At 38.0% G+C, this 26,382-nt stretch overlaps 1 protein-coding gene across 12 annotated transcripts in view; it reads left to right on the top strand.

Annotated features, from left to right (window-relative positions):
- tenm4 (teneurin transmembrane protein 4) overlaps positions 1–26,382 on the top strand; it is a 262,005-nt gene that overhangs the window by 213,641 nt on the left and 21,982 nt on the right. For all 12 annotated transcript variants that reach the window (XM_051862025.1, XM_051862022.1, XM_051862031.1 and 9 more), the window contains 3 exons: positions 6,883–7,760; positions 12,922–13,094; positions 17,208–17,443. In XM_051862025.1, the coding sequence (XP_051717985.1) occupies positions 6,883–7,760; positions 12,922–13,094; positions 17,208–17,443 (1,287 nt within the window). The remainder of the gene's footprint in view (positions 1–6,882; positions 7,761–12,921; positions 13,095–17,207; positions 17,444–26,382) is intronic.

Raw genomic sequence — 26,382 nt, 5'->3', positions numbered from 1 at the left:
AGATTTTTAATTTTCTGCTCACCAAGGCTACATTTATTTAATCAAAAGTACAATTTAACAGTAATATTGTGAAATATTATTACATTTTAAAATAAGTTTTCGTTTTTAATATATTTTAAAATGTAATTTATTTCTGTGATCAAAACTAAATTTTCAGCATCATTACTCCAGTCTTCAGTGTCACATGATCCTTCAGAAATCATTCTAATATGATGATTTGCTGCTCAAGAAACATTTATTATTAATATCAATGTTGAAAACAGTTGTGCTTCTTAATATTTTTGTGGAAACTTTTTTTGTTTTTGTTTTTTTCCTGGATTCTTTGATGAAAGAAAGCTCAAATGATCAGCATTTATTCAAAATAAAAATCTTTTGTAACATTATAAATGTTTTACTGTCACTTTTGATTAATTTAATGCAACCTTGCTAAATAAAAGTATTAATTTCTTTCAAAAAAAGAATCTTGAGTAGTTGAGAGTTTGAGAATGTTATCTTAACTTTAATAATAATAATAATAATAATTTTTATTTATATAGCGCCTTTCAACACCCAAGGTCGCTTTACAGAGATAGGAATAGGACAAGATAATCATCAACATAAAAGCACAACACACAGTCACTTACAAGGGTAGGGTAAAGATGTACAGACAAAAAAAAAAAAAACAGACTGTGAGCAGAGGGATAATATTCAGAAAAATAATATGTTTTTGAGAGATTTTTGAAGATTTAATTTATCTTTAATTTATTTACATATTGATTCAGGTCATTGCAGTGTTTAAAGCAACTAAAGAGTTTAAGGTGGGCAGAGCTTAGCGAAAGGTCAATTCTACATCTTATTTGCTACCTCAGTTACTTTGAATTGGTGCACAACCCTGTTATCTACAGCAACGGCTGGTCCAAAACAGCATGTCTTCAAACTAAGTGTGCGATTATTTTCCCCTTTTATGACATGAATCAAAATTGATAAGAAAAGTCACAGTAAGGACTGCTTTTTGAAAAGGCTGTTTAAGATGCAAGCTGGCTTACATGCTTTCGGACAAGGTCACGCCTGCATGTTCTCATTACGCCTGCTTCAGCGTATGTAGAAGGATTTAACGGCAGCTGTTCTAGTGTTGGATTTACGAGGGTGTGAGCTGTTTATTCTCTCTCTTTGTTAGTGTGTGAAAGTGTGAGGAGTAGACGGAGAAATAGAGATGATACATCCTGTCTGTCACTCACAGGGGTGTCAAATCCCACCTCCAGACCCCCCACTCAAATACACAGGCGTTGAATATTTAGCCGTTACTGTTGAGGAGAAAAGGGATTTAATAAACAAAGAATTACCCTGATAGCTCGAGACATCTGTTCATCTGGTGTGTTTTCATCTGGAAAATGTCCCTTTTTTTTTTTTTTTCATGCGATACATCGCAGAAAGCTATATATATATATATATATATATATATATATATATATATATATATATATGTATATGTGTGTATGTATGTATGTATATATATATATATATATATATATATATATAAACAACATATTTATAATATCACACATACTTCTCTTTTAAAAATTATTAGAATTGTACATAAAAAATGGCACTTTAAAAGTTTGGTGAAAACTACAGACTATACATCCGCTTTTTTGTATCCCACTCGCGTACAGTCGGACTCACAGGTCTATTAACAGAACAGTTATTGTAAGGGTAGGTAAAACGTAATTCACTCCCGTTTAACATTTACTCTTTGAATTCTTGCACCCGGAAACAATACAAGTCGACACCATTTTGACTAAAAGTTTGCTAAGAAGTATTTCCTACTAAAGCAAGGCAGTATTTGACTCTGGTAAGCGTATCCATAGCAGACTGGTGGGAGTGGCCTTAGACGGCAACACCTATGGGAAAGGGAAGACCAGAGAAGGGGGAGAAAACATGGAAAGGGAAGACAACAGCCTTTTTTTCTCTGTTTTCTAGTCAGGTACAGAGCTGCTGCCAGGGCACATAACCCCACTCGTTTGGGGGGGACATGACCGCGAATGCCACCCCTTGGCACTGGCCCTGGTCAGGTAGCATCAATTTCAAAAAATTTCACCTTTCTACTATATAGGCGGCCAAGTTTTATTAAAAGCCCATTTTGCCGGCAATGAAGTACTCTTTTAAAACTGAATGCAATGCTTTCCAAAAGATACTCAACAAGGTACTGGGTAGCTTTTCTCGTTCCTTCAGTAAAATTGGCATTAAAGTCTGCATGAAATTAAAATTGACCCTGTTTACTTTAATGCACATTAGTAGAACGTCCTGTCCCCTCCAAGCTAAATGAAACGCCTACTTTTCTAAATCCAAACAACATAAACAACATCTGCAAAGTTACGATTCTCAAAGTTCAATGCAAAGAGATATTTTATTTTAAAGAATTCGCTTTTTAAGGACTGCAACAAATGACTGGTAGGGACTACAACGAGCTTCTTCCCGGGTTGGTGACATCACTAACCCTAAAATTTACATAAACCCTGCCCCTTTGAACACGCAACAAAGGGGGTGTGGCCATGTTGAGCTGCTTTAGAGAAGAGGAAGAGTTGTTGTAATAGAGTGTTTTTACCATGCCGTCATTTTACGCCGGACTGCTTCACAAACGAGGGTCAATTCAATGCAGGATTTGCACAGAATATTAACATGACAGCACATGCTAGTCGATGAGTTGAATCAACTCAGCAACTACATAAATTTATCCATTAACAGTTCAGAAACATCCAGTTTCATTCTAAAAGTTGTAACTTCTTCCTGAGTCTCTCCATCAGTGTCCGACTCTGGTTTGAACAATGTAAGGCTGAACACTGTTACTGGCAATCCTCATTTTGGCTACGTGAGATTCTCCAGCTTTGTTGTTGTTGAGCAACCGAAGCGCAAGCTGTTAAAGCTCTGCCCTCTTCTGGAAAGCGGTCGGGAGCAGCAGCTCATTTGCATTTAAAGGGACACAAACAAAAACGGTGTGGTTTTGCTCACACCCAAATAGATCCAAATTTGACAAGCTATAATAAACGATCTGTGGGGGATTTTGAGCTGAAACTTCACAGACACATTCTGGGGACACCAGAGACTTATATTACATCTTGTAAAAGGGGCATTATAGGTCCCCCTTAAATAAATTAAATTGGCATTCGGTTTTGGTTAAGGCCCATCCCTCTCCACCTCCACTTCTCCACTGCTGCACCATGATTTGTCTTATTACATTAATTCCTCTGCCTTGATAAGAGATCTTGATATCATGTCGCATGTGTGTGTTGTAGGTTTCAGCTCGGGGGAGATATCACTGACCGATATCGAACAGAACACGGTGACTCAGTTAGGCAGTGAGAGTCTTCTTTCTTCGGGTCTTACTGGGACTTAATCATATCTTAAAATCAATGCTTGGTGCTACTTAAGCCATGGCAGTGGCTGTGGCCAATAGATTACTGCAGACCAGCGTCCGCGAGGCAGTTTGATATAGATCAGCTCAGGCTGCAAGCATCATTTCCAGGAATGAGGGCAGAGTGTTGTATTGAGCACTATGTTTTATGTTGTTGAGGACTTATCGGACAGTCCAGGATCTTTTTGGACACTGAAATCCATGCCCTTGTGAGACCAACTACAGTATATGCCATGCTCTTGCTTTTTTAACGGTTATCCGTTTCTGGTTCCCCCATTTTTATTTAATGCTGTTTTCCGATGCATTTTTTAGGTCGCAGTATGTTATTTGTTATTGGCAGTTGACAATTTTTTGGTTATGTAATTTTATTTTATTTTATTAATTTTTTTATTATTTATTTTTTTTACACAGATTTGCATGATTTTAGTTTTTTGTTTTTATTATTTTAGGGTTGTTTTTTGTTTTTTAATCTGGATTTTTTTTTTTTTTTTTTTTTGGTAGTTATTTGATCATACCACCAGGAGTTAAGACATTTACACAGACTTGCATTAAAAATAGGATAGTTTTTATTTCCAAGTAGATAACTGAACACGAAACTGAACATGCAGCATTGTCATGTGACAAATGTAGCGTACTTCTGTTTGAAATGCAGATACTGTACGGATTGTTCCATAATACATGCTGTTTATGGTTTTCTCTTTTAAGAAATAGAAAGAAATATACTGTGCAGTGCTGTAACCATCTGCTTCGTGCAGAAATATTACCCATAACTCCTCACTAAAAGTCCATTATTCAGCTCTGAATAACTAGTGTTTTCTAGTTATGTTGAATTAATGGATGAAAGAGAATTTCTAAGAAGTATTAAGTATTAATCCTGAATTATACTTTTTTATTATTAAGTGAATGTCTCGGTCTGTAAAATGAGGTTTGTAGCCATTTCTTTTTTTTTATCTAAATGCCACATCTGTTTGCTTGTCTCTGATGAAAATGTCAATGTAACATTTGTCTGTCTCTTCAATTATAAACAGTCATATTTAGGAATCAATTATGAGAAAGTCAGCAAACTTTGAATGCACTACATTAGCTTTTCTCATTGCTCCATAAAAACCCACATGTCCAAGTCGACGGCTCCAGATTACTTTGCTACTTTTGTATAATACTTTTAATAATAAGCTCAGCTTGGTAGCTTTTTTGTCTATTCTCGGAGTGCATTAAAAGCATCTTTTAATCAGCCAGCCTTGTTAGCGTGCCAAAAACACTATTGAAATATGACTGTTCGTATTCGGCCCCTAAGAGAGCGATTACGGTCCCCTAGTGAAGAGAGGGTCTGTGCAAATTCACCAGATTCAATCATTTTTGTGTTAAAAGCCTGCTGCATTATTTTCAGAACAATAAGTCATAATTTAGGCAGCCAGGCAGGAGGCAGCAGTCCTGTTTGATAAGTGTGCTATGTTTTGTTTCAAAGGTCCTGTTCCCCTGCTGCAGTCACTTTCCATTATGAAATTAATAACCCAAAGCTAGAAAAAGACATCCATGGGAAGGGGTGACAGATACGGTGAAAGTATATGTTGTTTTGGAAGTCCACTCATCCATTTCCTCCTCACCACGATGGTTTAATCTGATCAGTTGACTCACTTTCTCTCCCCTGCTTCTCTTTCTTATCACCAATTCAACTTCCTTTTACTTTCATGTTTATCAGATGAACCAGCCTTAATTCAAGAACTGTTTGTGTTCTGAGGCAGTTCTGACCTATTCAAACCTTTTTTTGTGCTGTCGTATTTGCTTTTCCATTATTGATGTCTGGTATTTCAGTTTTACTTCTTGCCTTGATAAACGTCTTTTCAGATGTAACAAATTAAATATATTCTTTGTCACATTATTTAGCCTTAGTGATGCACTGAAATTTCAGCAAATAAAAATAATTGACTGAAAATGAATTTTAAGTTTCAGATTAAACATTTTTAAAAGCGATATTTAGTTAGCGCTTCTCTGATGGCATGTTTTGACAGTGTCCATTTCACAAGCACAACATGGATAAACTACAACAGGAAAACATGTTAGCTGTGTGGACACTTCGATTTTCATTTCGATATTAAAAATATTAAACATTATTTTTTAGAGTGCCTACCGTCCAATAATCGCAATAAGTTTTACTTATAATACAAACAACATCTCAGCTTTCAAATGATCAGTTTTATAAAGAAATTCAAACAATGTTGTTTTGACATTCTTCAAAGTGGCATGAGAGATCGCTGTAGTGGCGTGTGAACAGACAACACAATCTCATGGTAATTTGTAACTATTTTACGCATGGCAAATTGGTGGCTAAGCGTATGAATTCGTACAATCTCATTAGTACTTCAAGTTTTGAATGTTCATGTTTTTTCCATTAGGTTGGGTTTCAACAGATCATCTCTTCCTCTTTACCACTAGTTACAGCACAAAATAAATATGAATGAACATCATAAGGTATTTTGAAAGAGACAGTACAACTTACTGAAATGTATCCTGTCTCATGTAATCGTGCAATCAGTGTTTTAACCGTGGAAAGATGTCAATAAACAGCTTGTAAACAATGTCACGTAACGTTACATTTACATCAGAAACGACATTCAATGTCCATATATACGTTATATTACATATTAACTATATTTTTACTAGTGCTGTCAAATGATTAATCGCAATTAGTCACATCCAAAATAAGTTTGTTTACATAATATATTTGCGTGTACTGTGTATATTTATTATGTATATAGAAATACACACACATGCATGTATATATTTAACAAAAATATCTTATTTATATCTAAAATATTTAAATTTATATAAATAAATATATAAATATACATGTACATATGTAAATATTTCTTTAATAAATACATGTATGTGTTTGTATTTATATATACATAATAAATATACACAGTACATACACATATTATGTAAACAAACTTTTATTTTGGATGCGATTAAGTGTGATTAACCTTTGACAGTACAAATTTTTACTATTGCTGTCAAATCGATTCATTGCGATTAATTGCATCTAACATTAAAGTTTGTAAATAGTGTGTGTGTATACACACACATATTAATTTGCAAACTTTTATGTTAGATGTGATTAATTGTGATTAATCAATTTGACAGCAATAATTTTTACTTAACCTGTTCTTTAATATTTTATGTATTTTTGAATAAATCCTTCAGGAAAACAAGTTTTTATTACAGCCACCATTTATATTTCAACAATGAATTAATATATCATTAAAAAGTTTATATAAATCTTCCTTATGTGCAATTTAAATTTTTATATACAACTTTTTTATTTGAGTGTTGATTACGCTATTAAATAAACTTGCTTAATTAATCGATTATTAAATACACTTTAATTTCGTTTTCCGGCTGAATGAAAACTTTCATTTTGGTTTCGGAAAGAAAATTAATTTTGGAACATATAACTAGTGTTATTTCAATTTTTTTCCCCCTGTCTTCCATAGGTGCGTCTAGAATGGCCCACTGACCTGGCCGTCAGCCCAATGGACAATTCCCTTTATGTGCTGGACAACAACGTAGTCCTGCAGATCTCAGAGAACCATCAAGTGAGGATTGTGGCAGGGAGGCCGATGCACTGCCAGGTACCCGGCCTGGATCACTTTCTAGTCAGCAAAGTCGCAATCCACGCCACCTTGGAATCCGCCAACGCTCTCGCTGTCTCCCATAACGGCTTGCTTTACATCGCCGAGTCAGACGAGAAAAAGATCAACCGTGTTCGACAGGTCTCAACAAATGGAGAGATCTCTCTGGTCGCCGGTGCCCCCAGTGGCTGCGACTGCAAGAACGACGCTAACTGCGACTGCTATTCGGGTGATGACGGCTACGCCAAAGACGCCAAGCTAAACGCACCCTCTTCGTTGGCGGTTTCGCCCGATGGAGAGCTCTTCATCGCTGACCTGGGTAACATACGTATCCGATATATCAGGAGGAATAAAGCATTTCTCAACCCGCTCAACATGTATGAGGTTTCTTCGCCGATTGACGACGAACTCTACCTGTTTGACGTGAACGGTAGTCACATCTACACTCAGAGCCTGACGACCGGAGACTACCTGTACAACTTGACCTACTCTGGCGAAGGTGACCTGAGCAGCATCACAGACAAGAATAAGAACAAAGTGACCATTCGGAGAGACACAACAGGATTGCCGCTCTGGCTGATGTGTCCTGATGGCCAGACGTTCTGGTTCACTATTGGAACTAATAATGCACTGAAGAGTGTTGCTGCCCAGGGTCAAGAGATTGCCATGATGACTTATCATGGAAGCTCAGGTCTGCTGGCCACCAAAAGCAATGAAGATGGATGGACTTCCTTCTATGAGTGAGTATACTGGAAATTTATTGATATACTAAGGCAGATAGTTTTTCCATGCATGGGGCATAAAGTGCAGAATACATCATACTGCAATTAAGCCATATATGTATGCATATATACAGTATATAAACACTAATATATACATTTACGTCATATGTATAATTATTATTGTTTATATTTTATTTATTTTTTGTTTTTATTAATATGAAATGTTTAAGGGTACTTGCTACATTTTAAAAAGTGGCATCCTTTTCAATACCCACAATGTCAATAAATATACTTATTTAATCTAAAAGATGATCAGTCTTTGGCATAAAATGCCAACTGGTACATTTATTCACATTCATCTCTGTATACTTAACAGTGCAGGTTCACTCGACTACTGGAAGCTAAATTTACTCCTGTGCAGCGTAATTGCAGAGGTCTTGGTTGGCTGTGGGTCATGTTACAGTAGATACAGTCAAGAGTTCACAAGGTCTCAGTGGTTTATTGGACTCAGTCATTTGCTAAAAGGTAATTGGTTTCAGGAGTATTTCAGACAGTGGTGTTTTTGGAGTTCCTGTTTCTGTAGTTCAGGTGCTTGTTTTCTTTTCACATTCACACAATCTAACCTTCAAAATGTATTTGATATGGGTAATAATGCAAGAAAATAAAATCTAAATATTTGTATTAAATAAATCTAAATGTAAATTAATCAGTGTCGACTAATGGCAAACAGGGGCAGAAAAGGGGCAGCTCCATCTGTGTTTTTACCCATGATTTTAATAAGGCTGCTTTTGCATTAGTTATAACTTGTTTTAAAGGGGACCTATAATGCCCCTTTTACAAGATGTAACTCTCTGGTGTCCCCAGAATGTGTCTGTGAAGTTTCAGCTCAAAATACCCCACAGATCATTTATTATAGCTTGTCAAATTTGCCCCTTTTTGGGTCTAAGCAAAAACACAACGTTTTTGTGTGTCCATTTAAATGCAAATGAGCTGCTGCTCCCGGCCCCTTTCCAGAAGAGGGCGGAGCTTTGACAGCTCGCGCTTTGGTTGCTCAACAACAACAAAGCTGGAGAATCTCACGCAGCCAAAATGAGGATTGTCAGTAACGCTGTTCAGCCTTACATTGTTCAAACTGGAGTCGAACACTGATGGAGAGACTCAGGAAGAAGTTACAACTTTTAGAATGAAACTGGACATTTCTGAATGGTTAGTGGATAAATTTTATTCCAATTACCAATTAAATTTTAGATATACCTATTGACTCACTCATTTTTCGGAGGCCCACCTAAACAGTAAATCAATTGATCAATAGATGAACTAAAATTGAATCTTTATTACTACAGAAAATATTTTGACTTGACCCTCAGTCTGTATAAAAGCACAGAAAACATGTTTACATTAATACTTTATGTAGCATATTCATTAGCATATTTACTTTCATGTGACCTTGACTGTAGGCAAAACTCATTTAAAACTACTTCACACACATTTATTGATTGTACTGTTTATTTTAATGTACAAAAGCTGCATATTTGATAACCAACCATAAGTGGTATCGCCTTAAGCAGTCCTTTTTTTTTTTTTTTAAGAAAGTTCAGTTTTTCGTCCTTTGTTTAGGTCCCATGCTGTCATATCATTTGTTTAATCCCCCTTTGCCAAATGAACAAATGGTAGGCAAAGTACATTTACTCAATAATTGCAATTAGAGAGAAAGAAAAAACAATAATTAACATCAAGGATAGTTGCTCTGTTGTTTTTCCCTTCCCAAGCAATTAGACCCGTCCATTCCCTCAGGCAACATGAGGTTGTTTTTTGTGATAAAGAAAGCTTGGTTGTTGAGTTTTGTTTTTTTGTTTTTTGTTTTTTCTTCATTTTTTTTTTTATAAGTAATATTATATATTTTGCATAATTAACTTTGAAGGTCAAGCTGCCATCCGAGGGTCAAAGTCACTGTTTTCCTGCACTGGAATAGAGCGACCTAAACAATTTATCTGCACGCTCCGAAGTGCAGCACATGCGGTTTATCATCTCTGCCACCTCAATTCATTAAGTCCCAGTGAAGCGTGTTCGCCTGCGGACGCGACATCGGCCAGGACTCGTGCAGACACTGTACAGCAAGTAGCACAAGCATAACAAAGACATTTGCTACAATGTCCATCTATTCAGCTCTGGAGGAAAATTGTCATGCATACTAAGGGACAGTGCTGGGTAGTAACTGATTATATGTAATCTGGATTACATAATCAGATTCCTTAAATTAAATACTTGTAATTAGATTACATTACCTTATCATTTATAGCTGTAAATGCTGTATGCTCGTGTTTTCAAAAAATACACTACCATTCAAATTTTTGGGGTCAGTAAGATGTTTCTTGAGCAGAAAATCAGCATATTAGAATGATATGATATATATTTCACAATTTTTCTGTTTTTACTGTATTTTTGATCAAGTTAATGCAGCCTTTGTGAGCACAAGAGACTACTTTCAAAAACGTCCTGACCCCAAACCTTCGAACGGTAGTGTATGCGTTGTCAATACCTTGACAGTGTTTGAAAAGAAATATAAAAACTACAAAGGGACAGATATAGACATTCGCATGATTGTTTACGAGTGCTTTCTTCCTGTGTTTTTGTGTCACACAATGTGAACATCGGCCGTGACTCAGTGGTACATCTTGACCAATACTCCAATCCCAGGGTGCTTTGAGGCGGTCGGTCAGTTCTCCATGACTACAATAGAGTGCTGCTCTAAAAGGAGATGTTTGGTCACCGAGATGAATCAGGCTGCACTTACTCCGCACTCAGCCTGCTGAGAGAGCGCTCACGTGGAGGCTGGCAAATAAAAAATATGGGGAGGAAAGGAACAAAGTAGGAGAAGAAAACAGGATAATTTAGTTTGCTTTCCAAAGAGCAGAACAAGTGAATGACTGCAGTCATTCACTCCTCTATTTTGTTTCCACCCCCTAAACCTCCTTTCTTTTCTTCTTGAAAAAGGGAGCAGCAAAAAATGAGATGGTGAAAAGAGTTTTGGATGGGGAATAAAGAGGATGATAAGGAAAGTATCACCAAAGCTTATGTCGCCTCTTTATTACCACTACAAATGAAAATGGAAGAAACTCATTTCATTCTTTATATGGCACAGTGAATTTTCTTCGATGTGTAGAGTCTGTGATATGTTGGTATCATGGTTTAGATGGTCAGGATAAACAGGAAATCTTGGATTCGAATCCCAGTGATATTGTGTGAAAGTCAAAAAATAAAAGTATCTCGACCAGATCAGATATTGGCTTTGAAGATCTTAGTGACTACTTGCTGCTATCACTTCTGTTTGGACGAAAGATCTTTCTAGTGCTGTTCTACCCTCAGTTCTCTCTCTGTCAAATTTTCATATTGCAGTTTATTTTTAGAGCCAAGCAATTTTAGATTGCCTATTTCAGATTGCCCAAGGATTTTGACTCTATAGCTGTTTGTGATGGTTGGTTTGAAGCCAAAGTAGTCGTGTTCTTAAGGGATAGTTCACACAAAAATGAAATTACTGTCATTTTCTCATCATCTTATCTTTCCAAACTCATGACTTTCTTTCAAAATAAAAAAATAAATAAAATATTTTGAAGAACGAATTGGGACCCAAACAGATATTTCTCAAAATACCTTCTTGTGTTCCACAGAACGACATGAGGGTGAGTAAATAATGACGGAATTGTCATTTTTGGGTGAACTAACCCTTCAAAGGGTTCAACCCTTCAAAATTATGTCATTAATTACTCACTCTCATGTCGTTCCACACCCATAAGACCTTCGTTCATCTTCAGAACACAAATTAAGATATTTTTGATAAAATCCGATGGCTCACTGAGGCCTCCATTGCCAGCAAGATAATGAACACTTTCAGATGCCCAGAAAGATACTAAAAACATATTTAAAACAGTTCATGTGACTACAGTGGTTCAACCTTAATGTTATAAAGCGACGAGAATACTTTTTGTGTGGCAAAAAAAACTAAATAACAACTTTATTCAACAATATCTAGTGATAGCCGATTTCAAAACACTGCTTTGAAGCTTTACGAATCTTTTGTTTCGAATCAGTGGTTCGGAGTGCTAAAGTCACATGATTTCAGTAAACGAGGCTTCATTAAGTCATAAGTGTTTTGAAATTTCAATAGTTCACGTGACTTTGGCAGTTTGATACAGGCTCCGAACCTCTGATTCGAAACAAAAGATTCGTAAAGCTTCGAAGCTTCATGAAGCAGTGTTTTGAAATCGCCCATCACTATATTGTTGAAAAGTCATTATTTTGTTTTTTTGGAGCACAAAAAGTATTCTCGTCGCTTTGTAATATTAAGGTTGAACCACTGTAGTCACATGAACTGTTATTTATTTATGCTAAATATGTTTTAGTAGCTTTCTGGGCATCTGAAAGTGTTAATTATCTTGCTGGCAATGGAGGCCTCACTGAGCCATTGGATTTTATCAAAAATATCTTAATTTGTGTTCTGAAGATGAATACAAGTGTGAAACAACATGAGGGTGAGTAATTAATGACAGAATTTTCATTTTTGGTGCTTTAAAGGTGCAGTATGTAATCTTGACAGCTAGTGGTTGAAATGTGTACTGCAATCTAAATTCAAAATATTAGAGAGAGTTGTTCCCCCACCCCCCTCCTCCTCACGCGGATTGCCAGATTGAGGACAACGAGCGCAATTGATAATGAAAAGCGACAAGCCTTACAGTGTAAGTTGATGTGTTGATTTATCCACGTTTTAATATGCCTCTGGTCAAAGAGCATTTTTATATGAATGCCGAGGCTTTTTAGGTCCGGTAGATTCTGTGATCTCTGACCCAGTTTGTTTGCTGGCTTCCATGGCTACAATACGCTGTTTTGTTCGACCAACTGGCGAAATACTATTGGGTAAATTGGCAGTGAAAGGGATCACACAGACCAAAACAAAAACAGACAAAGAAAGGACTTTCAACCTTTTTCCATTATAGTCCAAAATATTATGTTTTGCTGCAGTTACATTTTTCCATAGGCCTTTCTCTTGCTTGTACTACTCACTTTGACAGTCCCTCATTAGAAACCCAGACCTGCATTTGATTGAAAGCCACAGTTGGTCTCATTAAAGACCAGATGAGCCATCTTTTTTCACACTCCTCCTCTGTTGTCTCCATCTCCACAGGTATGACAACTATGGGCGGCTGACAAACATGACCTACCCCACAGGCAGGGTGAGTAGTTACCGCACTGATTCAGACAGCACTGTGCGGGTGCAAACCGAGGGTTCCAACAAAGAGGACATCACAGTCACCACCAACCTCTCAGCCTCAGGAACCTTCTACACACTCATGCAAGGTAAGAATATCTGCAAAGCCCTTATTGAAGATCCTTGGGGACAACACTTTGGGTGAATTGGGGTGAAGTTTTAACCTAGACACAATAAAGGCAGTGCATTTAAAGGGATAGTTCACCCAAAAATGAAATTCTGTCATCATTTACTCACCTTTATGTCATTCCAAACCTGATGTGACCACAATTTTTAAGCTCCAAATATGAGATAAATCATGGTGAAAGTAGATATGACTTGTCTTCTGAAGGCATACAGTGACTTTAACTCAAGAACTGCTGCGAATGAATCATTGAGTCTGAACTGAACTCAAGAACCCTTTAAATAAATTATGATATTTCACAATATTACTGTTTTTTACTTTATCAAATAAATGCAGCCTTGGTGAGCATAAGAGACTTCTAAATCCTTAAAAAAATCTTACTGATGAAGTGTGTATTTCAATCTGTTTTTATATTTCAGTCTGTATGGCTTTAGAAAATTTATAGCACACGAGTGACACAAGAACGGTTATTGAAGATTCTTTTGAATATCACAGTAAGTTTGGAAAGACATGAGGGTGAGTAAATAAAAAGAAACAAAGGAACAGGTCTCCTAAAAGTAATTACTCCCTTTGTTCACTTTTACACTAGAAACTTAGTAGCTGTACATAAAGTAAAATAACTGCGAGGCAAAATTGATATGTTTGTGGGAAGCAAACAAACCTCTTCTTCGTGAAATCAATGAAGGCATGAGTGTTTGTATTTTCTCTCAAATCGCAAGACCGCCCACTCATGAAGACAGAAGTCCTGATTGATTTCCTGTCCACCACTTTTGTTTGTTCCAGCCTCCCTTTTTCACTGAGCATCTTCTTTTCCTGTCCGTCTTAGAAAACCAAATCTTAATCACTTTGGCCCTCGAGACAGAGGGGTGTGGTTGGGGTCAGGGGCCAATGTCCTAGCTTGTGATTTTCCTTGCATACTTTGGCATTTTGATATCCTGTTTTTCACCTAACCAAGCGCTCCATCGATTCCCAATAAATAGCTTTGAACTCCTCGTGCCCTGCTCTATTTCCTCGGAAACTGTAAAGATTTTTCTGCGCTCCTGTGAGCGTTTGATTTGAAGGGCCGTCCTCCTCCCCTGGGTTTCGATTGGTTTACTGAAGACTGCGTTTGAGAGAAGAAGTAGAGGGTGTAAAGTTCTGCTGTTGTTCTTATCCTAGACTAAACTAATGGTCACCTACGCATGGTGACCTTGTCCTGGACATCTGGTGGAGAGAGAGAGAGAAAGAGGGCGCCCTGCCAAATGCTTTGCTGCTAATTAATTCACTATTGTCTGCTTTGTAAACGGAAACCAGTTTGGCTCTAGCTCCAACACAGAGTTTCGCACACGCAATCTGGATATACATTTCTCGGAGGTTGTGACCTTGTGCTGTTTATTGACTTTCCAAGGTTGTGCGAGTGTGTGTTTGATTTCCAGGTCGTACGGTCAGAACTTTTTTTTTCAGTTCACCAATATTATTACCTGAATAAGTCATCAAAAGAAGAAACTTGCCAGAGCTGTTTATGTATTTGACAATAATATGATTCAGAACTCACACAAACTTGCTCTTCACAGCCAATATAAAGAGCATGAAACCGACAACTCATTGAAATTATAGAAATCTCTCAGTATGCGGAATGGAAGTACCGCCTTTCAATTAAAAACAGCCAGTCAGGGTTTTTAGCATGACTTAAGCTAAAGACACTTAATTTATGATGCCATTGTTATCAGATATTATTTCCGATTTGTATGGAAGCCTGTTACAACTTCAGAGTAAAAATATGAGATATAAAATCACATTGCAAGATATGAAGTTGCAACAAACAACACCAGTTATGAAATAAAAAGTCTCATTGTGACAAAAAGTTGCATTAACGAGAAATAGTCACATTGTGAGATAAGAAATCGTAATCACAATATATAAAGTTGCAACTGCTAGAAACAAATTTGCAATTATGAGATATAAAGTCACATTGCAGCAAAAGTTTTATGTTTACGAGAAAGTCACATTGAGATACAAATTCGTAATTAAGTGATATAGTCACATTACTGCAAAAATTTGCGTTTACAAGAAATAGTAACATTGTAACGAGAGATATGAATTTGTAAAATATGAGATATAAAGTCGCATTGTAACAAAAAGTTGCGTTTACAAGAAATAGTCACATTGTTAGATAGTTACAACTGCTAGAAACAACTTTATGGTTACGAGATAAAAAGTCTAATTGCAAAAAAAGTTGCGTTTACGAGAATTAGACACATTGTGAGATAGAAATTTGTAATTACAAGATATAAAGTCACATTACGACAAACAGTTACATTAACGAGAACGTCAAATTGTGAGATATGAAATCGTAATTACGATATATAAAGCTGCAACTGCTAGAAACAAAGTCGCAATTACGAAATAGTCACATTGCGACAAAAGTTGCGTTTACGAGAAATAGTCACATTGTGAGATAGAAATTTGTAATTACAAGATATAAAGTCACATTACGACAAACAGTTGCATTAACGAGAGTCACATTGTGAGATATGAAATCGCAATTACTATATATAGTTGCAACTGCTAGAAACAGTCGCAATTACGAAATATAGTCACATTGCGACAAAAGTTGCGTTTACGAGAAATAGTCACATTGTGAGATAGAAATTTGTAATTACAAGATATAAAGTCACATTACGACAAAAAGTTGCATTAACGAGAAAGTCAGATTGTGAGATATGAAATCGTAATTACGATACATAAAGCTGAAACTGCTAGAAACAAAGTCGCAATTACGAAATACAGTCACATTGCGACAAATATAGTCACATTGCGCAATTATGAGATATGAAGTCACACTGTGACAATTAAAGTTGCGTTTACGAGAAATAAAGTCACAACTGTATGATATAAAGTTGCAATTACTTTTACATGTGTATTTTTTATACTCTGACATGAACAGACTTGACACTTTTGGAGACTTGTGTCATTCCTAACAAAATTAGATGTACGTACATGTCTACAAATTAGCTATCTGAGGGCATTCGCAAGATGGCCGCAGAGTGAACTGTCTTGTCTTAAAAAGACTTGCTGTTGTCTCACCAGACAATCAGGCTTTCACTGCAATTAATTGTAATAGTATCATTTCTTTCAAAATGTTACCCAGTTCACTTTTAACAGGGAATGTATGTGCCCTATACCCCCTAGCCACATGCTAGCATGTTTATATGACTGCTGTCTGCACTTCTTTTGCTGAGTAATTAATTCCCTTTGACTAGTAATGAGAGTTTCATCAAAGCGTTCACTGACATTTTCTTATTGGGTACGTCGTTCTTGTTAGCTGTCTCTCTCTTGCTCCCTCCCAGTCTCTGTCTTCCCTCTTTATTTCTCTCAGGTTTACACCCCCTTCTCTTTCACTGCCTTCCGTCTTCCATGTCCCTCCAAAGCGCTTAGTGAGACCACCTGGGGATGGAGACAGACAGTTTCAGATTTAGTTGCATCTCAGTTGCCACAGGCAGGCGGCCTCAACTATGATAGGTTTCTGCCTCTCTTTCACTCTCTCTCTCTCTTTCGGCCTTCCGAGGACAACTCAAAGACTAACTAGACTTTGAATCATCCCTTTGTTTCACTGTCTGTCTGGTCTTGTTCAACACACAAGAGTCTTGTCATAAATTTGGCCACCATTTTGAGGGAAAAACAGCATGCAACCAACAAAAGGTGGATATCAGTCATAGTTAAAGGGATAGTTCACCCAAAAATGAAAATTTTGTCATTACTTTGACCCTCAAGTTTTTCTAAACCTGTATGAGTTTCTTTCTTCTGTTGAACACGAAAGATATTTTGAAGAATGTTGGTAATCAAACAGTTTACAGTAGCTATTGACTTCCAGAGTAGTAAAAAAAAAAAAAAATACAATGGAAGTCAATTATGTAAATTATGACAATTTTCATTTTGGGTTGAACTATCGCTATGAACTATGCTTTAATCTGCCAGGGTTAGTAAATGATGACAGATTTTTCATATATAAGTGATCTCCTCTAACAGAATTTCGAATAGCAATTCTCACAATGTTTTTGCAATATACATGAGACTATTTTTTGTCTTCAAATTGCAGATCAAGTCAAAAACAGTTACTACATTGGTCTGGATGGCTCCTTGCGTCTGGTATTGGCCAACGGCATGGAAGTGTCTCTTCACACGGAGCCTCACCTGCTGTCAGGAACAGTCAACCCAACCATAAGCAAGAGAAATGTCACTCTGCCCATCGACAATGGACTCAACCTAGTGGAATGGAGACAACGCAAAGAACAAGCACGAGGACAGGTCACAGTATACGGACGCAGACTCAGGGTAAGAAAGTCACCTAATGTTCTTTCCACATTTAATTCTGCTGCATTTGACACTTTTGTACTCTTACTTGTACATGAATTTCAGGGTCTAATTATTTTAATGGTCTATTATTTAAAATGGTGGCAGTTCTGTGCTGTTACTGGGAAAGTTTGTAAAAGCAAAGAGATTATGCAAAAAAAAATTAAAATCAAGACCACATGGCCATTTTAGCACTATGGAAGCTTGTTTCTGCCATGGAATAAAATAATTTAAAAGATAATTGTGACTTTTTATTTCACAATTCTGATTGTGGAATATAAACTTGCAATTGCGAGAAATAAAGTGAGAATTGCGAGATATAAACTTTTTCTCGCAATTCTGACTTTTTTCTCACAATTGCGAGTTTACATCTCAAAAATGATATAAACTCACAATTCATGACTATTTTTCTCAGAATTGCGAGTTTATATCTCACAATTCTGATGAAAAATGTCAGAATTGTGAGATGTAAACTCGCAATTGCGAGGAAAAAAATTCCGAATTGTGAGATAAAAATTTGCGATTACCTTTTTTATTTTTTAATTAGTGGCGGAAACAAGCTTCCATATAGCACCGATGTTACTGGAGAGCATGTGGAAGTTATGTAGACACATTTAACAAAAAAAAAAAAAATATATATATATATATGAGAGCTGTGAAACCCACCAAACACATCCAAGAAATTAAATCATTAGAAATTAATTTAGAAGATGCTTTTATCCCAAGCAATTTACAAAACAATCTAATCTTGTAAATTGTATTTCATAATTATCTCGAAGAGACGTGATCTAATGTGACATTGAACATTACAGACACTGAATTGGCCAAAATTTGATAGAAAAAAATCCCAGTGAAATTGAGATTTATGCAGTTATATATATTTCATGCATTGTTTTTGTATTATTAATTTAGGGTTTAATGTAATAAATATCAGTCGCGATGTTATTACATTTATCTTTTTACATAGAATTAGTTTTGTTGCAATACTTATTATCTTAAAACTAAGATGAATTATTCCTTATTCCTATTACCTAGTCTTTACATTTTCATAATGCATTTGTATTTTATTTTTATTTATGAAATGTGGAGTTTCTCGTGGGGTTTTGCAACACTTACTGTACAACCTACCAGTGATCAGAACCTCACATAGGCAGGTAATTGTGCTCAGGCCCCAGCGTTACCTCAACGTTGTCATCTGCTCATCCTGAGTTAATTTTACGCAGGCACAGTTCCATACCTCGCAGTCACACCTCCACGCAGCAGCTCATCTGAGCATCGAGGCCCCTGTACTTGGAGTAATTGCTTCTTGATTATAATCTCTATTGCCTCTTCTCATCAGTCTGAGTCACACGCACTGCGCCTGTCCTTTAGACTGATCACTCTTATTACGGCTATCCTGTAGAGTCAGGCCAGGCCATACTGGTCAAATATCTGCTTCCCAAGGTCAGCGTGTGCATGTAAGCATGCGTGTGTCTGTGTCTCAGTGGGCTATTCATCATTCAGCAGCCGTGTTTCTGTGACCCTGAGGGCTAGGGTCACCGCCTAGGGCAGGGTTGACTCTCTCGTGATCAAAACCCTGAAGGTTTCTTCAGACTGTGTCTGATGTCTTTATAATTATTGTGCTACTAGTAATGGGACCACCTCACAGCTTTTGCAAGATGATATATGTGCCTTTATATACACACTACCATTCAAAAGTTTGGGGTGAGTAAGATTTTTATTGAAAGCAGTTAATACTTTTATACAGCAAGGACGCATTATCCTGAACAAAAGTGACCGTAAAGACATTTAGGGTCAGATTACTAAACAGGGCAAATTAGCGTGAAAGCGCAAAAAAAAAAAAAAAAACACTGATGGGAGTGGAAAGTTCTGCAGGTGATTTACTGAATATTTGCACATTAAAGGGGACCTATTATGCCTATTATCTACCTATTATGTGTCAAACATCAAAATGTAATATAAGTCTCTGGTGTCCCCAGAATGTGCTTGTGAAGTTTCAGCTCAAAATACCCCAAAGATCATTTATTATACCATGTTGTAAATGCCCATTCTTGAGTAGAAGGAAAAACATGCGGTTTTTGTGCATGTGGCTTTAAATGCAAATGAGCTGCTGCTCCCTACCCCGCTTTCCAGAAGAGGGCAGAGCCTACAGCTCATGCCTCAGATACCAAAAACTATAACATCTTTATCGCGGTAACACTCATGTGGCATTTCAGTTCTTCGTCATCATGACATACGTTTTAAAGCCTTAACAGTTTAAACTTCTGATATATGGTTTTCTGAGTGCACACATCCGAATCACACGCACAGAAAGCTGCCTGTCAGATGGCGCGTCCTGTGAGTACTAAACTAATTTCTCTTACACATCTTATTGCACTTAAACTTACAAAAAGTTCACAAACACAGTCGGTTATGTCTGTGAACGTAAACAGCAGGGACAGAAATCACATGTGTATATTAAATCTGTGTATTAAAGTGAAAGCAGCGTAATACAGTATCTGCTGCTATATATGCTGTTAATATGAATCAAACAACAAAATAAAAACAGAAAATCACTCACTGCTCTTGACTGAATAACTTTAGTAGCTTTAATAAGAATACATTTCCTACTTGAATGCTGCTGTTAAATGCTCTGGCAAGGAGATAAATATGCCGGACCTTACAGCTCACTCAGGGGAGGAGCTAAGCTAATAGGGCAGATTCCCTCACCAGTCATGGGCGGGGCTTATAGAAACATTCGTTTGGACAGACTGTTTATGATTTATGAGGATTATAAAAATAAAAAAAAGAGTGGGTGGTTGTTTACACACACTGTTGACACACATCTGTGTTCAAACACCTTATAAAAGTGAATTCTGCATAATAGGTCCCGTTTAAAGAACACATACACAGACAGATTATTTTCATAATGATATATGCAATCTACCAAGAGCAGCGCAAATTAGCGTCTGGTTTAAGACATGCTTTTTTGGCAACGTTAAATAATGGCGCAAATACCAGTAAATTGACAAGCACAAACCTTAGTAAATCACCTTGCTTGATTCATTTAAATACTCTCCTCCCATAAATTTAGCATCTGAAAGGGAAACTCCTACAAATGCAAATGCAGTAAAGTCAGCCGCAAAAATAACCATGCCCACACCTTTTCAGCGCTGATTTTTTCACTGTGTGTCTTTAGTAAATCCTCACAGTAGTTTTTTAACGCCAAAAAAGAGAGTTTGCACAGGCGCAAGGTTTTAGTAAATCATGCCCTTATAGTGTTACGAACGATTTATATTTCAAATAAATTCTGTCCTTTTAAACTTTCTATTTGTAACCCCCTAGAGTTTTACGCAGTGTTATACAAGTTCAGTGCAGTACTGTAGTTTTCCTGTAGGGGCCACTGTATGATCTGGTTAATAGAGATGTAAAGATTAGGAGAAGGAGACTGATCGTGGCTGGTACGCACGAGGTGATTTAGCGCTGCATTTGAAATATTATAATTATAACTTCACAAAAGTACTTTTCTGATGTTTAAATGTGTAAACTTTTCATATAAATTGCAGTATGTTCATGGATTTCAAAAGGAAATCGAATTCACATTGATGTTGATTGAGAAGTTATTTCTGCGAACTCTGGTGAGTTTCTGCGTTAACAGAAATGTTAAGTTGATGTGTTTTAAACTGATTTAATGATCAGAAAATCAAGAGTGTATATATGTTAGTGAATGAAAAAAACAGTCAGAGTTAAAAGATGTTTATTGAAAATGGTTTTGTATTTCAATACACTTTTTGCAAACGAAGATCAGGGAAACAGATAGATTTTATTCCTGTTAAATGTATTTTATGATGTTCCCTGTGTATATGGAGGAAAAGATGATTTAGATGTGGAAAGTGAGTATTTTGAGATGCAGATGATCAACCTGCGTGTTAAACAGAGATGTATTCGTGCGTTTATTGTGCTCACGTTTCTTGATGTTAAATTGCTAAGCTAACACATGTGAGTGAAGCCTGTGAGTAATGCTTCGGACGATTTATTTACTCATATGGAGGTTGTGACAAGCTAATGTGAATCTTAAGAGATATTAACTCTGAATTGTGTTGTTTTGTGTAGACTGTTTTTTTTTTTGTTGCCCGATTCCATCCGGTGACCTGATCAACTGTGAGCTTATGTGAGCTATGGCGAGCCAGACCCTGTGATTCTGTGAAGGCCTTACTGTTGACGTTCAACTCGAACCTGTCTTCATCGAGGGATTCTTTCCAATTACAGCTAAGCTGTCATTTTACACACACTACCTGGGTAGTAGGGAAAAGAAGGCCTTATACATACATTCGTTTTATACCACTCACCAACTTGCGAAGAAACCAGGAGGACTTTTGGACATTTTCTTTTCTTTACTTCTTTATTTTCTTCTTTCTCGGACCTTTTATGCACAACCTGGACTAAATATCGAATTTTTCCCATTCCAGCAGTGTTGTGTTGGGACGATACAGCAAAGTATTAACTTGTTTCTTCTATTATTTTTTTTTTTTCTGTTTATATGTGCAATAAATGTGCTGGCTGTTACCTGCTTCATACCATTTGGCCCAAATTTCATTTTTTTATCCTCCCAAGAGTCGAACCTAGCCCTATACCTATTCAGAGTAATATAACATAGTGTTATACTGACAATTGTTGCCGTGTTACACCACTTTTTGTGGCGAGTACAGCCAGGAGGATAATTACAGCCTTAGCACAAGTTATTTGATTTTGATATTTTTTTATTATTTTCTGTAAAAGTTTTGCAAAGTGATTAAGCAAAATGAGTGTTTCAGATATTGAGAGACGCTACAATGTCAAAGCGAAATGTGCTGTGTGTGTGTTAGGCATTACCGATACAGATGCCGATGATGAAATTGCTGACACCCTTACAAAATATGGAGTTGTGGTGAAAGTAGTGAGAGTAGCCCCCAGTACTGTACGGTCAGGGCAGTCTACTGTAGTAGTAGAGTTTGATACACACGCTCCTGTTGCACTCATGGAGCCTGATTTCCCCCTAGAGATAAAAAATGTGCGAAACCCCACAGTTACCTGGCATGTAGATAGTGTCAAAGTGTTGGCCCCACTCACTAAACAGTCACATGCCCAAGCTGAACATTCTTCCCTGGATTCAAGTGAGAACAGTTGTGATGATGCTAGTTCAGATATGACATCTTCTGACCACAGCACTTCCATCCTGCAAAGATATAAAAAGAAATCGCAGTCTAAAAGATCAAAAATGAAATCTGATCCAGTAGTGAGGAAAAAGACTCCAAAGTCTGCACTGAATGCACTTACTCCTGATGAATTAAACCCACCTGAGGTGCAACGCATAGTTGTTGAACATGTCATTAAAAATGACGCTTCTGCAGTGCAGGCACATTCAAAATGGCTGCGTTCCTTCTCTGGCCGAGTTCCAAAACCCCCAGGTGAAGCCGATTTTGATACATGGTGCCTCCATGTTGACCTTTTGCTTCAAGATTCTCTCCCTCCAGATGTTCAGCGGAGGAGGATACTTGAAAGTCTCTTACCACCAGCCTCAGATGTGGTCAAGCAACTTGGTTCCGCTGCCCCTCCACAAGATTATGTGAAACTTCTTGATTCTGCTTATGGGCTGGTAGAGGATGGCGATGAGATCTTCGCCAGGTTCCTAAATACTCACCAGGACACAGGCGAGAAAGCTTCTGACTACCTACAGAGACTTCAGACCATCCTTAGCACTGCTGTCAGGCGGAATGGAGTAAAGCAGTCCTCTGCAAATCGCCACTTACTGAAACAGTTCCAACGCGGGTGCTGGGATCATTCCCTGATACTTACCCTTCAGCTTGAGTCTAAAACAAAGACACCACCTGACTTTGCTGAGCTGTTGTTACTTCTCAGAACTGAAGAGGACAGAAGAGCTGCAAAACTTGATAGGATGCAACGACACATAGGCGGTTCAAAGCATAAGGTTACGAGTCACACACAGTTTGCTAGTGATGTCTCTGCTTATGGTGATCCTGGTGTGTTGCAAGCTTGCCTCTCTGAGACTAAGGCTTTGAGAAAGCAAGTGGCTGATCTGCAAATGCAGTTAAAGTCCTCCAAGTCTAAAAAGAAAGAAGGACGTGAGCCCAAGTTAGTGGAAAGCCCAAAAGTCATACCAGCTAAAGCAGAAATAAAGGTGCAGCAAGTAACAAGTAAACCTCCAAAGCCATGGTTCTGCTTTAGATGTGGAGAAGATGGCCATGTGGCCAGACTATGTGAAGGCTCCATTAACAAAGCCCTAGTAGACCAGAAGTACAAAGAGCTTAAAGCCAAACAGGATGACTGGACAAGGAGGAACGGAATGCCGTTAAACCAGGTCGGGTTTCAGTAATGGGACATACTGGGGCCCTTTGCAGAAAGAAACGTCCCAATGGATTGAATGGAGAAAGAATAGAGAGTCAAACCCATTCCAGTGGTTCAGCCAATAACATTGAGTTAAGTCCCAGCGTTATAGGTCCCAGATGCACTGCTGAAATTGTCATTGAAGGGAAGCCCTGTATGTCTCTTCTTGATTCAGGGTCACAGGTGACAACTGTCTCCAAGTCATTCTATGATACTCACTTGTCATCCCATCCAATCCTCTCTCTGGATAATCTCATTGAAGTCGAAGGAGCTGGAGGGCAGACTGTGCCCTATTTGGGCTACATTGAAGTGAGCATGCATTTCCCTGAAGATATCACTGGAAAAGCTGAAACTGTCACCACGTTAGCACTTGTCATTCCCGACTATAAATTCAATCTTGAAATCCCAGTACTTATTGGCACTAACACTCTAGATGCCTTGTTCAAGTCCTGCGTCACAAGCAGTAATGGCCATGCTGTTTTCAACAGGCAACGTCCATACTCCCCTTTAGTCCAGAACCTGTTGCGCAGATACACAATTGAGCAACAAAATGGCAAAGTTGGCCAAGTCAAATTGAAAGGAAAACGGAACATCAGAATACCTGCTGGTCAAAAGATAGTCCTGGATGGATATGTTAGAGGCGTGTCTACAGCCGGAAATTCTCCCCTTGTGGTAGAGCCATGCGCTCACTCCAGTCTACCAGGTGGTTTGCTTCTTTGCAGTTATGTCCTCACAAGTCCCAGAAGAACATCATTCAAAGTTCCTATCCTTCTTCAGAATGAAACAGCTCACGAAATCACCCTTCCAAGAAAATGTTGCTTAGCCGAGCTTTATGTTCCATCTGCTTTGTCTTCGCTGAAGGATACCTCTGTTGATCAGAAAGAGCCAAAGTTTCTACCTGCCTCCGCTGTAGTTACCTGCAATGCCATGTGTTCTACCAGCCAGGATAACAAGATCACTTTCGATTTTACCAACTCACCTCTCTCTGAAGAATGGAGAAACAGAATTGCAGAAAAGCTCAATTCCATTCCTGAGGTTTTTGCTATGAATGATCTTGATTATGGACACACCATGGCAGTTAAGCACAGAATCCGCCTCTCTGACCCAACCCCTTTTAAACAAAGAGTAAGGCCCATCCATCCTTCTGATTATGAGGCCGTTAGACTTCACCTTCAGGAACTCAAGGACGCAAACATCATCCGGGAGTCAGAAAGTCCATTCGCTTCACCCATAGTGGTCGTGAAGAAGAAAAATGGTTCCATTCGGCTCTGCGTGGACTATAGAAAGTTGAATAATCAAACAATAAAGGACGCATATGCACTGCCAAACATTGAAGAGACCTTCTCCGCCTTAACAGGATCTAGATGGTTTTCTGTTATGGACTTGAAATCAGGGTATTATCAAGTTGAGGTTGAAGAGGAGGACAAATATAAGACAGCATTTGTGACACCCATGGGATTCTGGGAGTTTAACCGGATGCCACAGGGGGTAACGAATGCTCCTAGCACCTTTCAGCGTGTTATGGAGAAATGTGTGGGCAGCCTCCATCTGAAAGAAGTTCTTGTATTTCTTGACGATCTAATAGTTTTTTCAAGCAGTCTAGAGGAACACGAGGAACGCCTCATGAAGGTTTTGAACAAATTAAAAGAGTTTGGTCTAAAGCTGTCCCCAGACAAATGTCAGTTCTTCATGAAGTCCGTAAAGTACCTTGGACACATTGTTTCTGAAAACGGTGTGGAGACTGACCCCGATAAAATCTCAGCACTTACCACCTGGCCGAAACCCACTAACATCAGTGAGCTAAAGTCTTTCCTAGGGTTTACAGGATACTATCGGAGGTTTGTCAGGGACTACTCGAAGATCGCCAAGCCCTTAAATGCACTGACAGCTGGTTACTGTACACCCCGGAAGAAAAAGGAGTCCAAACCTCTCCCCAATGCTGACTTTAGGAAGCCTTTTGGCAGTAGATGGACACCCGAGTGTGATGTTTCCTTTCAGACATTAATTGCAAAGCTCACCACTGCCCCAGTGTTGGGGTTTGCAAACCCAAAGTTGCCGTATATCCTCCATACAGATGCCAGCCTGCATGGCCTGGGTGCTGCCTTATACCAAGAGCAAGATGGCCACCTCAGGGTTATTGCATTTGCCAGCAGAGGGTTATCAAATTGTGAGAGACGTTACCCCACCCACAAGCTTGAATTTTTAGCCTTGAAGTGGGCAATAACAGACAAATTCTATGACTATCTTTATGGGGCAGAGTTCATTGTAATGACAGACAATAATCCGCTAACATATATATTGACATCGGCCAAGCTCGACGCTGCTGGGCACCGCTGGCTTGCTTCCTTGTCCAACTTCAATTTCAGCCTTCAGTATCGAGCAGGAAAGAAAAATCAAGATGCCGATGGTCTGTCCCGGCGACCACACCCTCAGCCCGACATCGATTTCAGTTCTAAAGCAGAGGATGACCGTATCCATCAATTCATTTCTCAATTCATGAAAGAAGGAAATGGGACTTCATTTACTAATGAGGCAGTGAAAGCCATTTGCCAGAAACA

The sequence above is a fragment of the Ctenopharyngodon idella genome, chromosome 15 (genome assembly GCF_019924925.1).
Source record: "Ctenopharyngodon idella isolate HZGC_01 chromosome 15, HZGC01, whole genome shotgun sequence".
Lineage (NCBI taxonomy): Eukaryota > Metazoa > Chordata > Actinopteri > Cypriniformes > Xenocyprididae > Ctenopharyngodon > Ctenopharyngodon idella.
The sequence above is the reverse complement of the archived record's forward strand: the minus strand, read 5'-3'. Positions and strand labels throughout refer to the sequence as shown.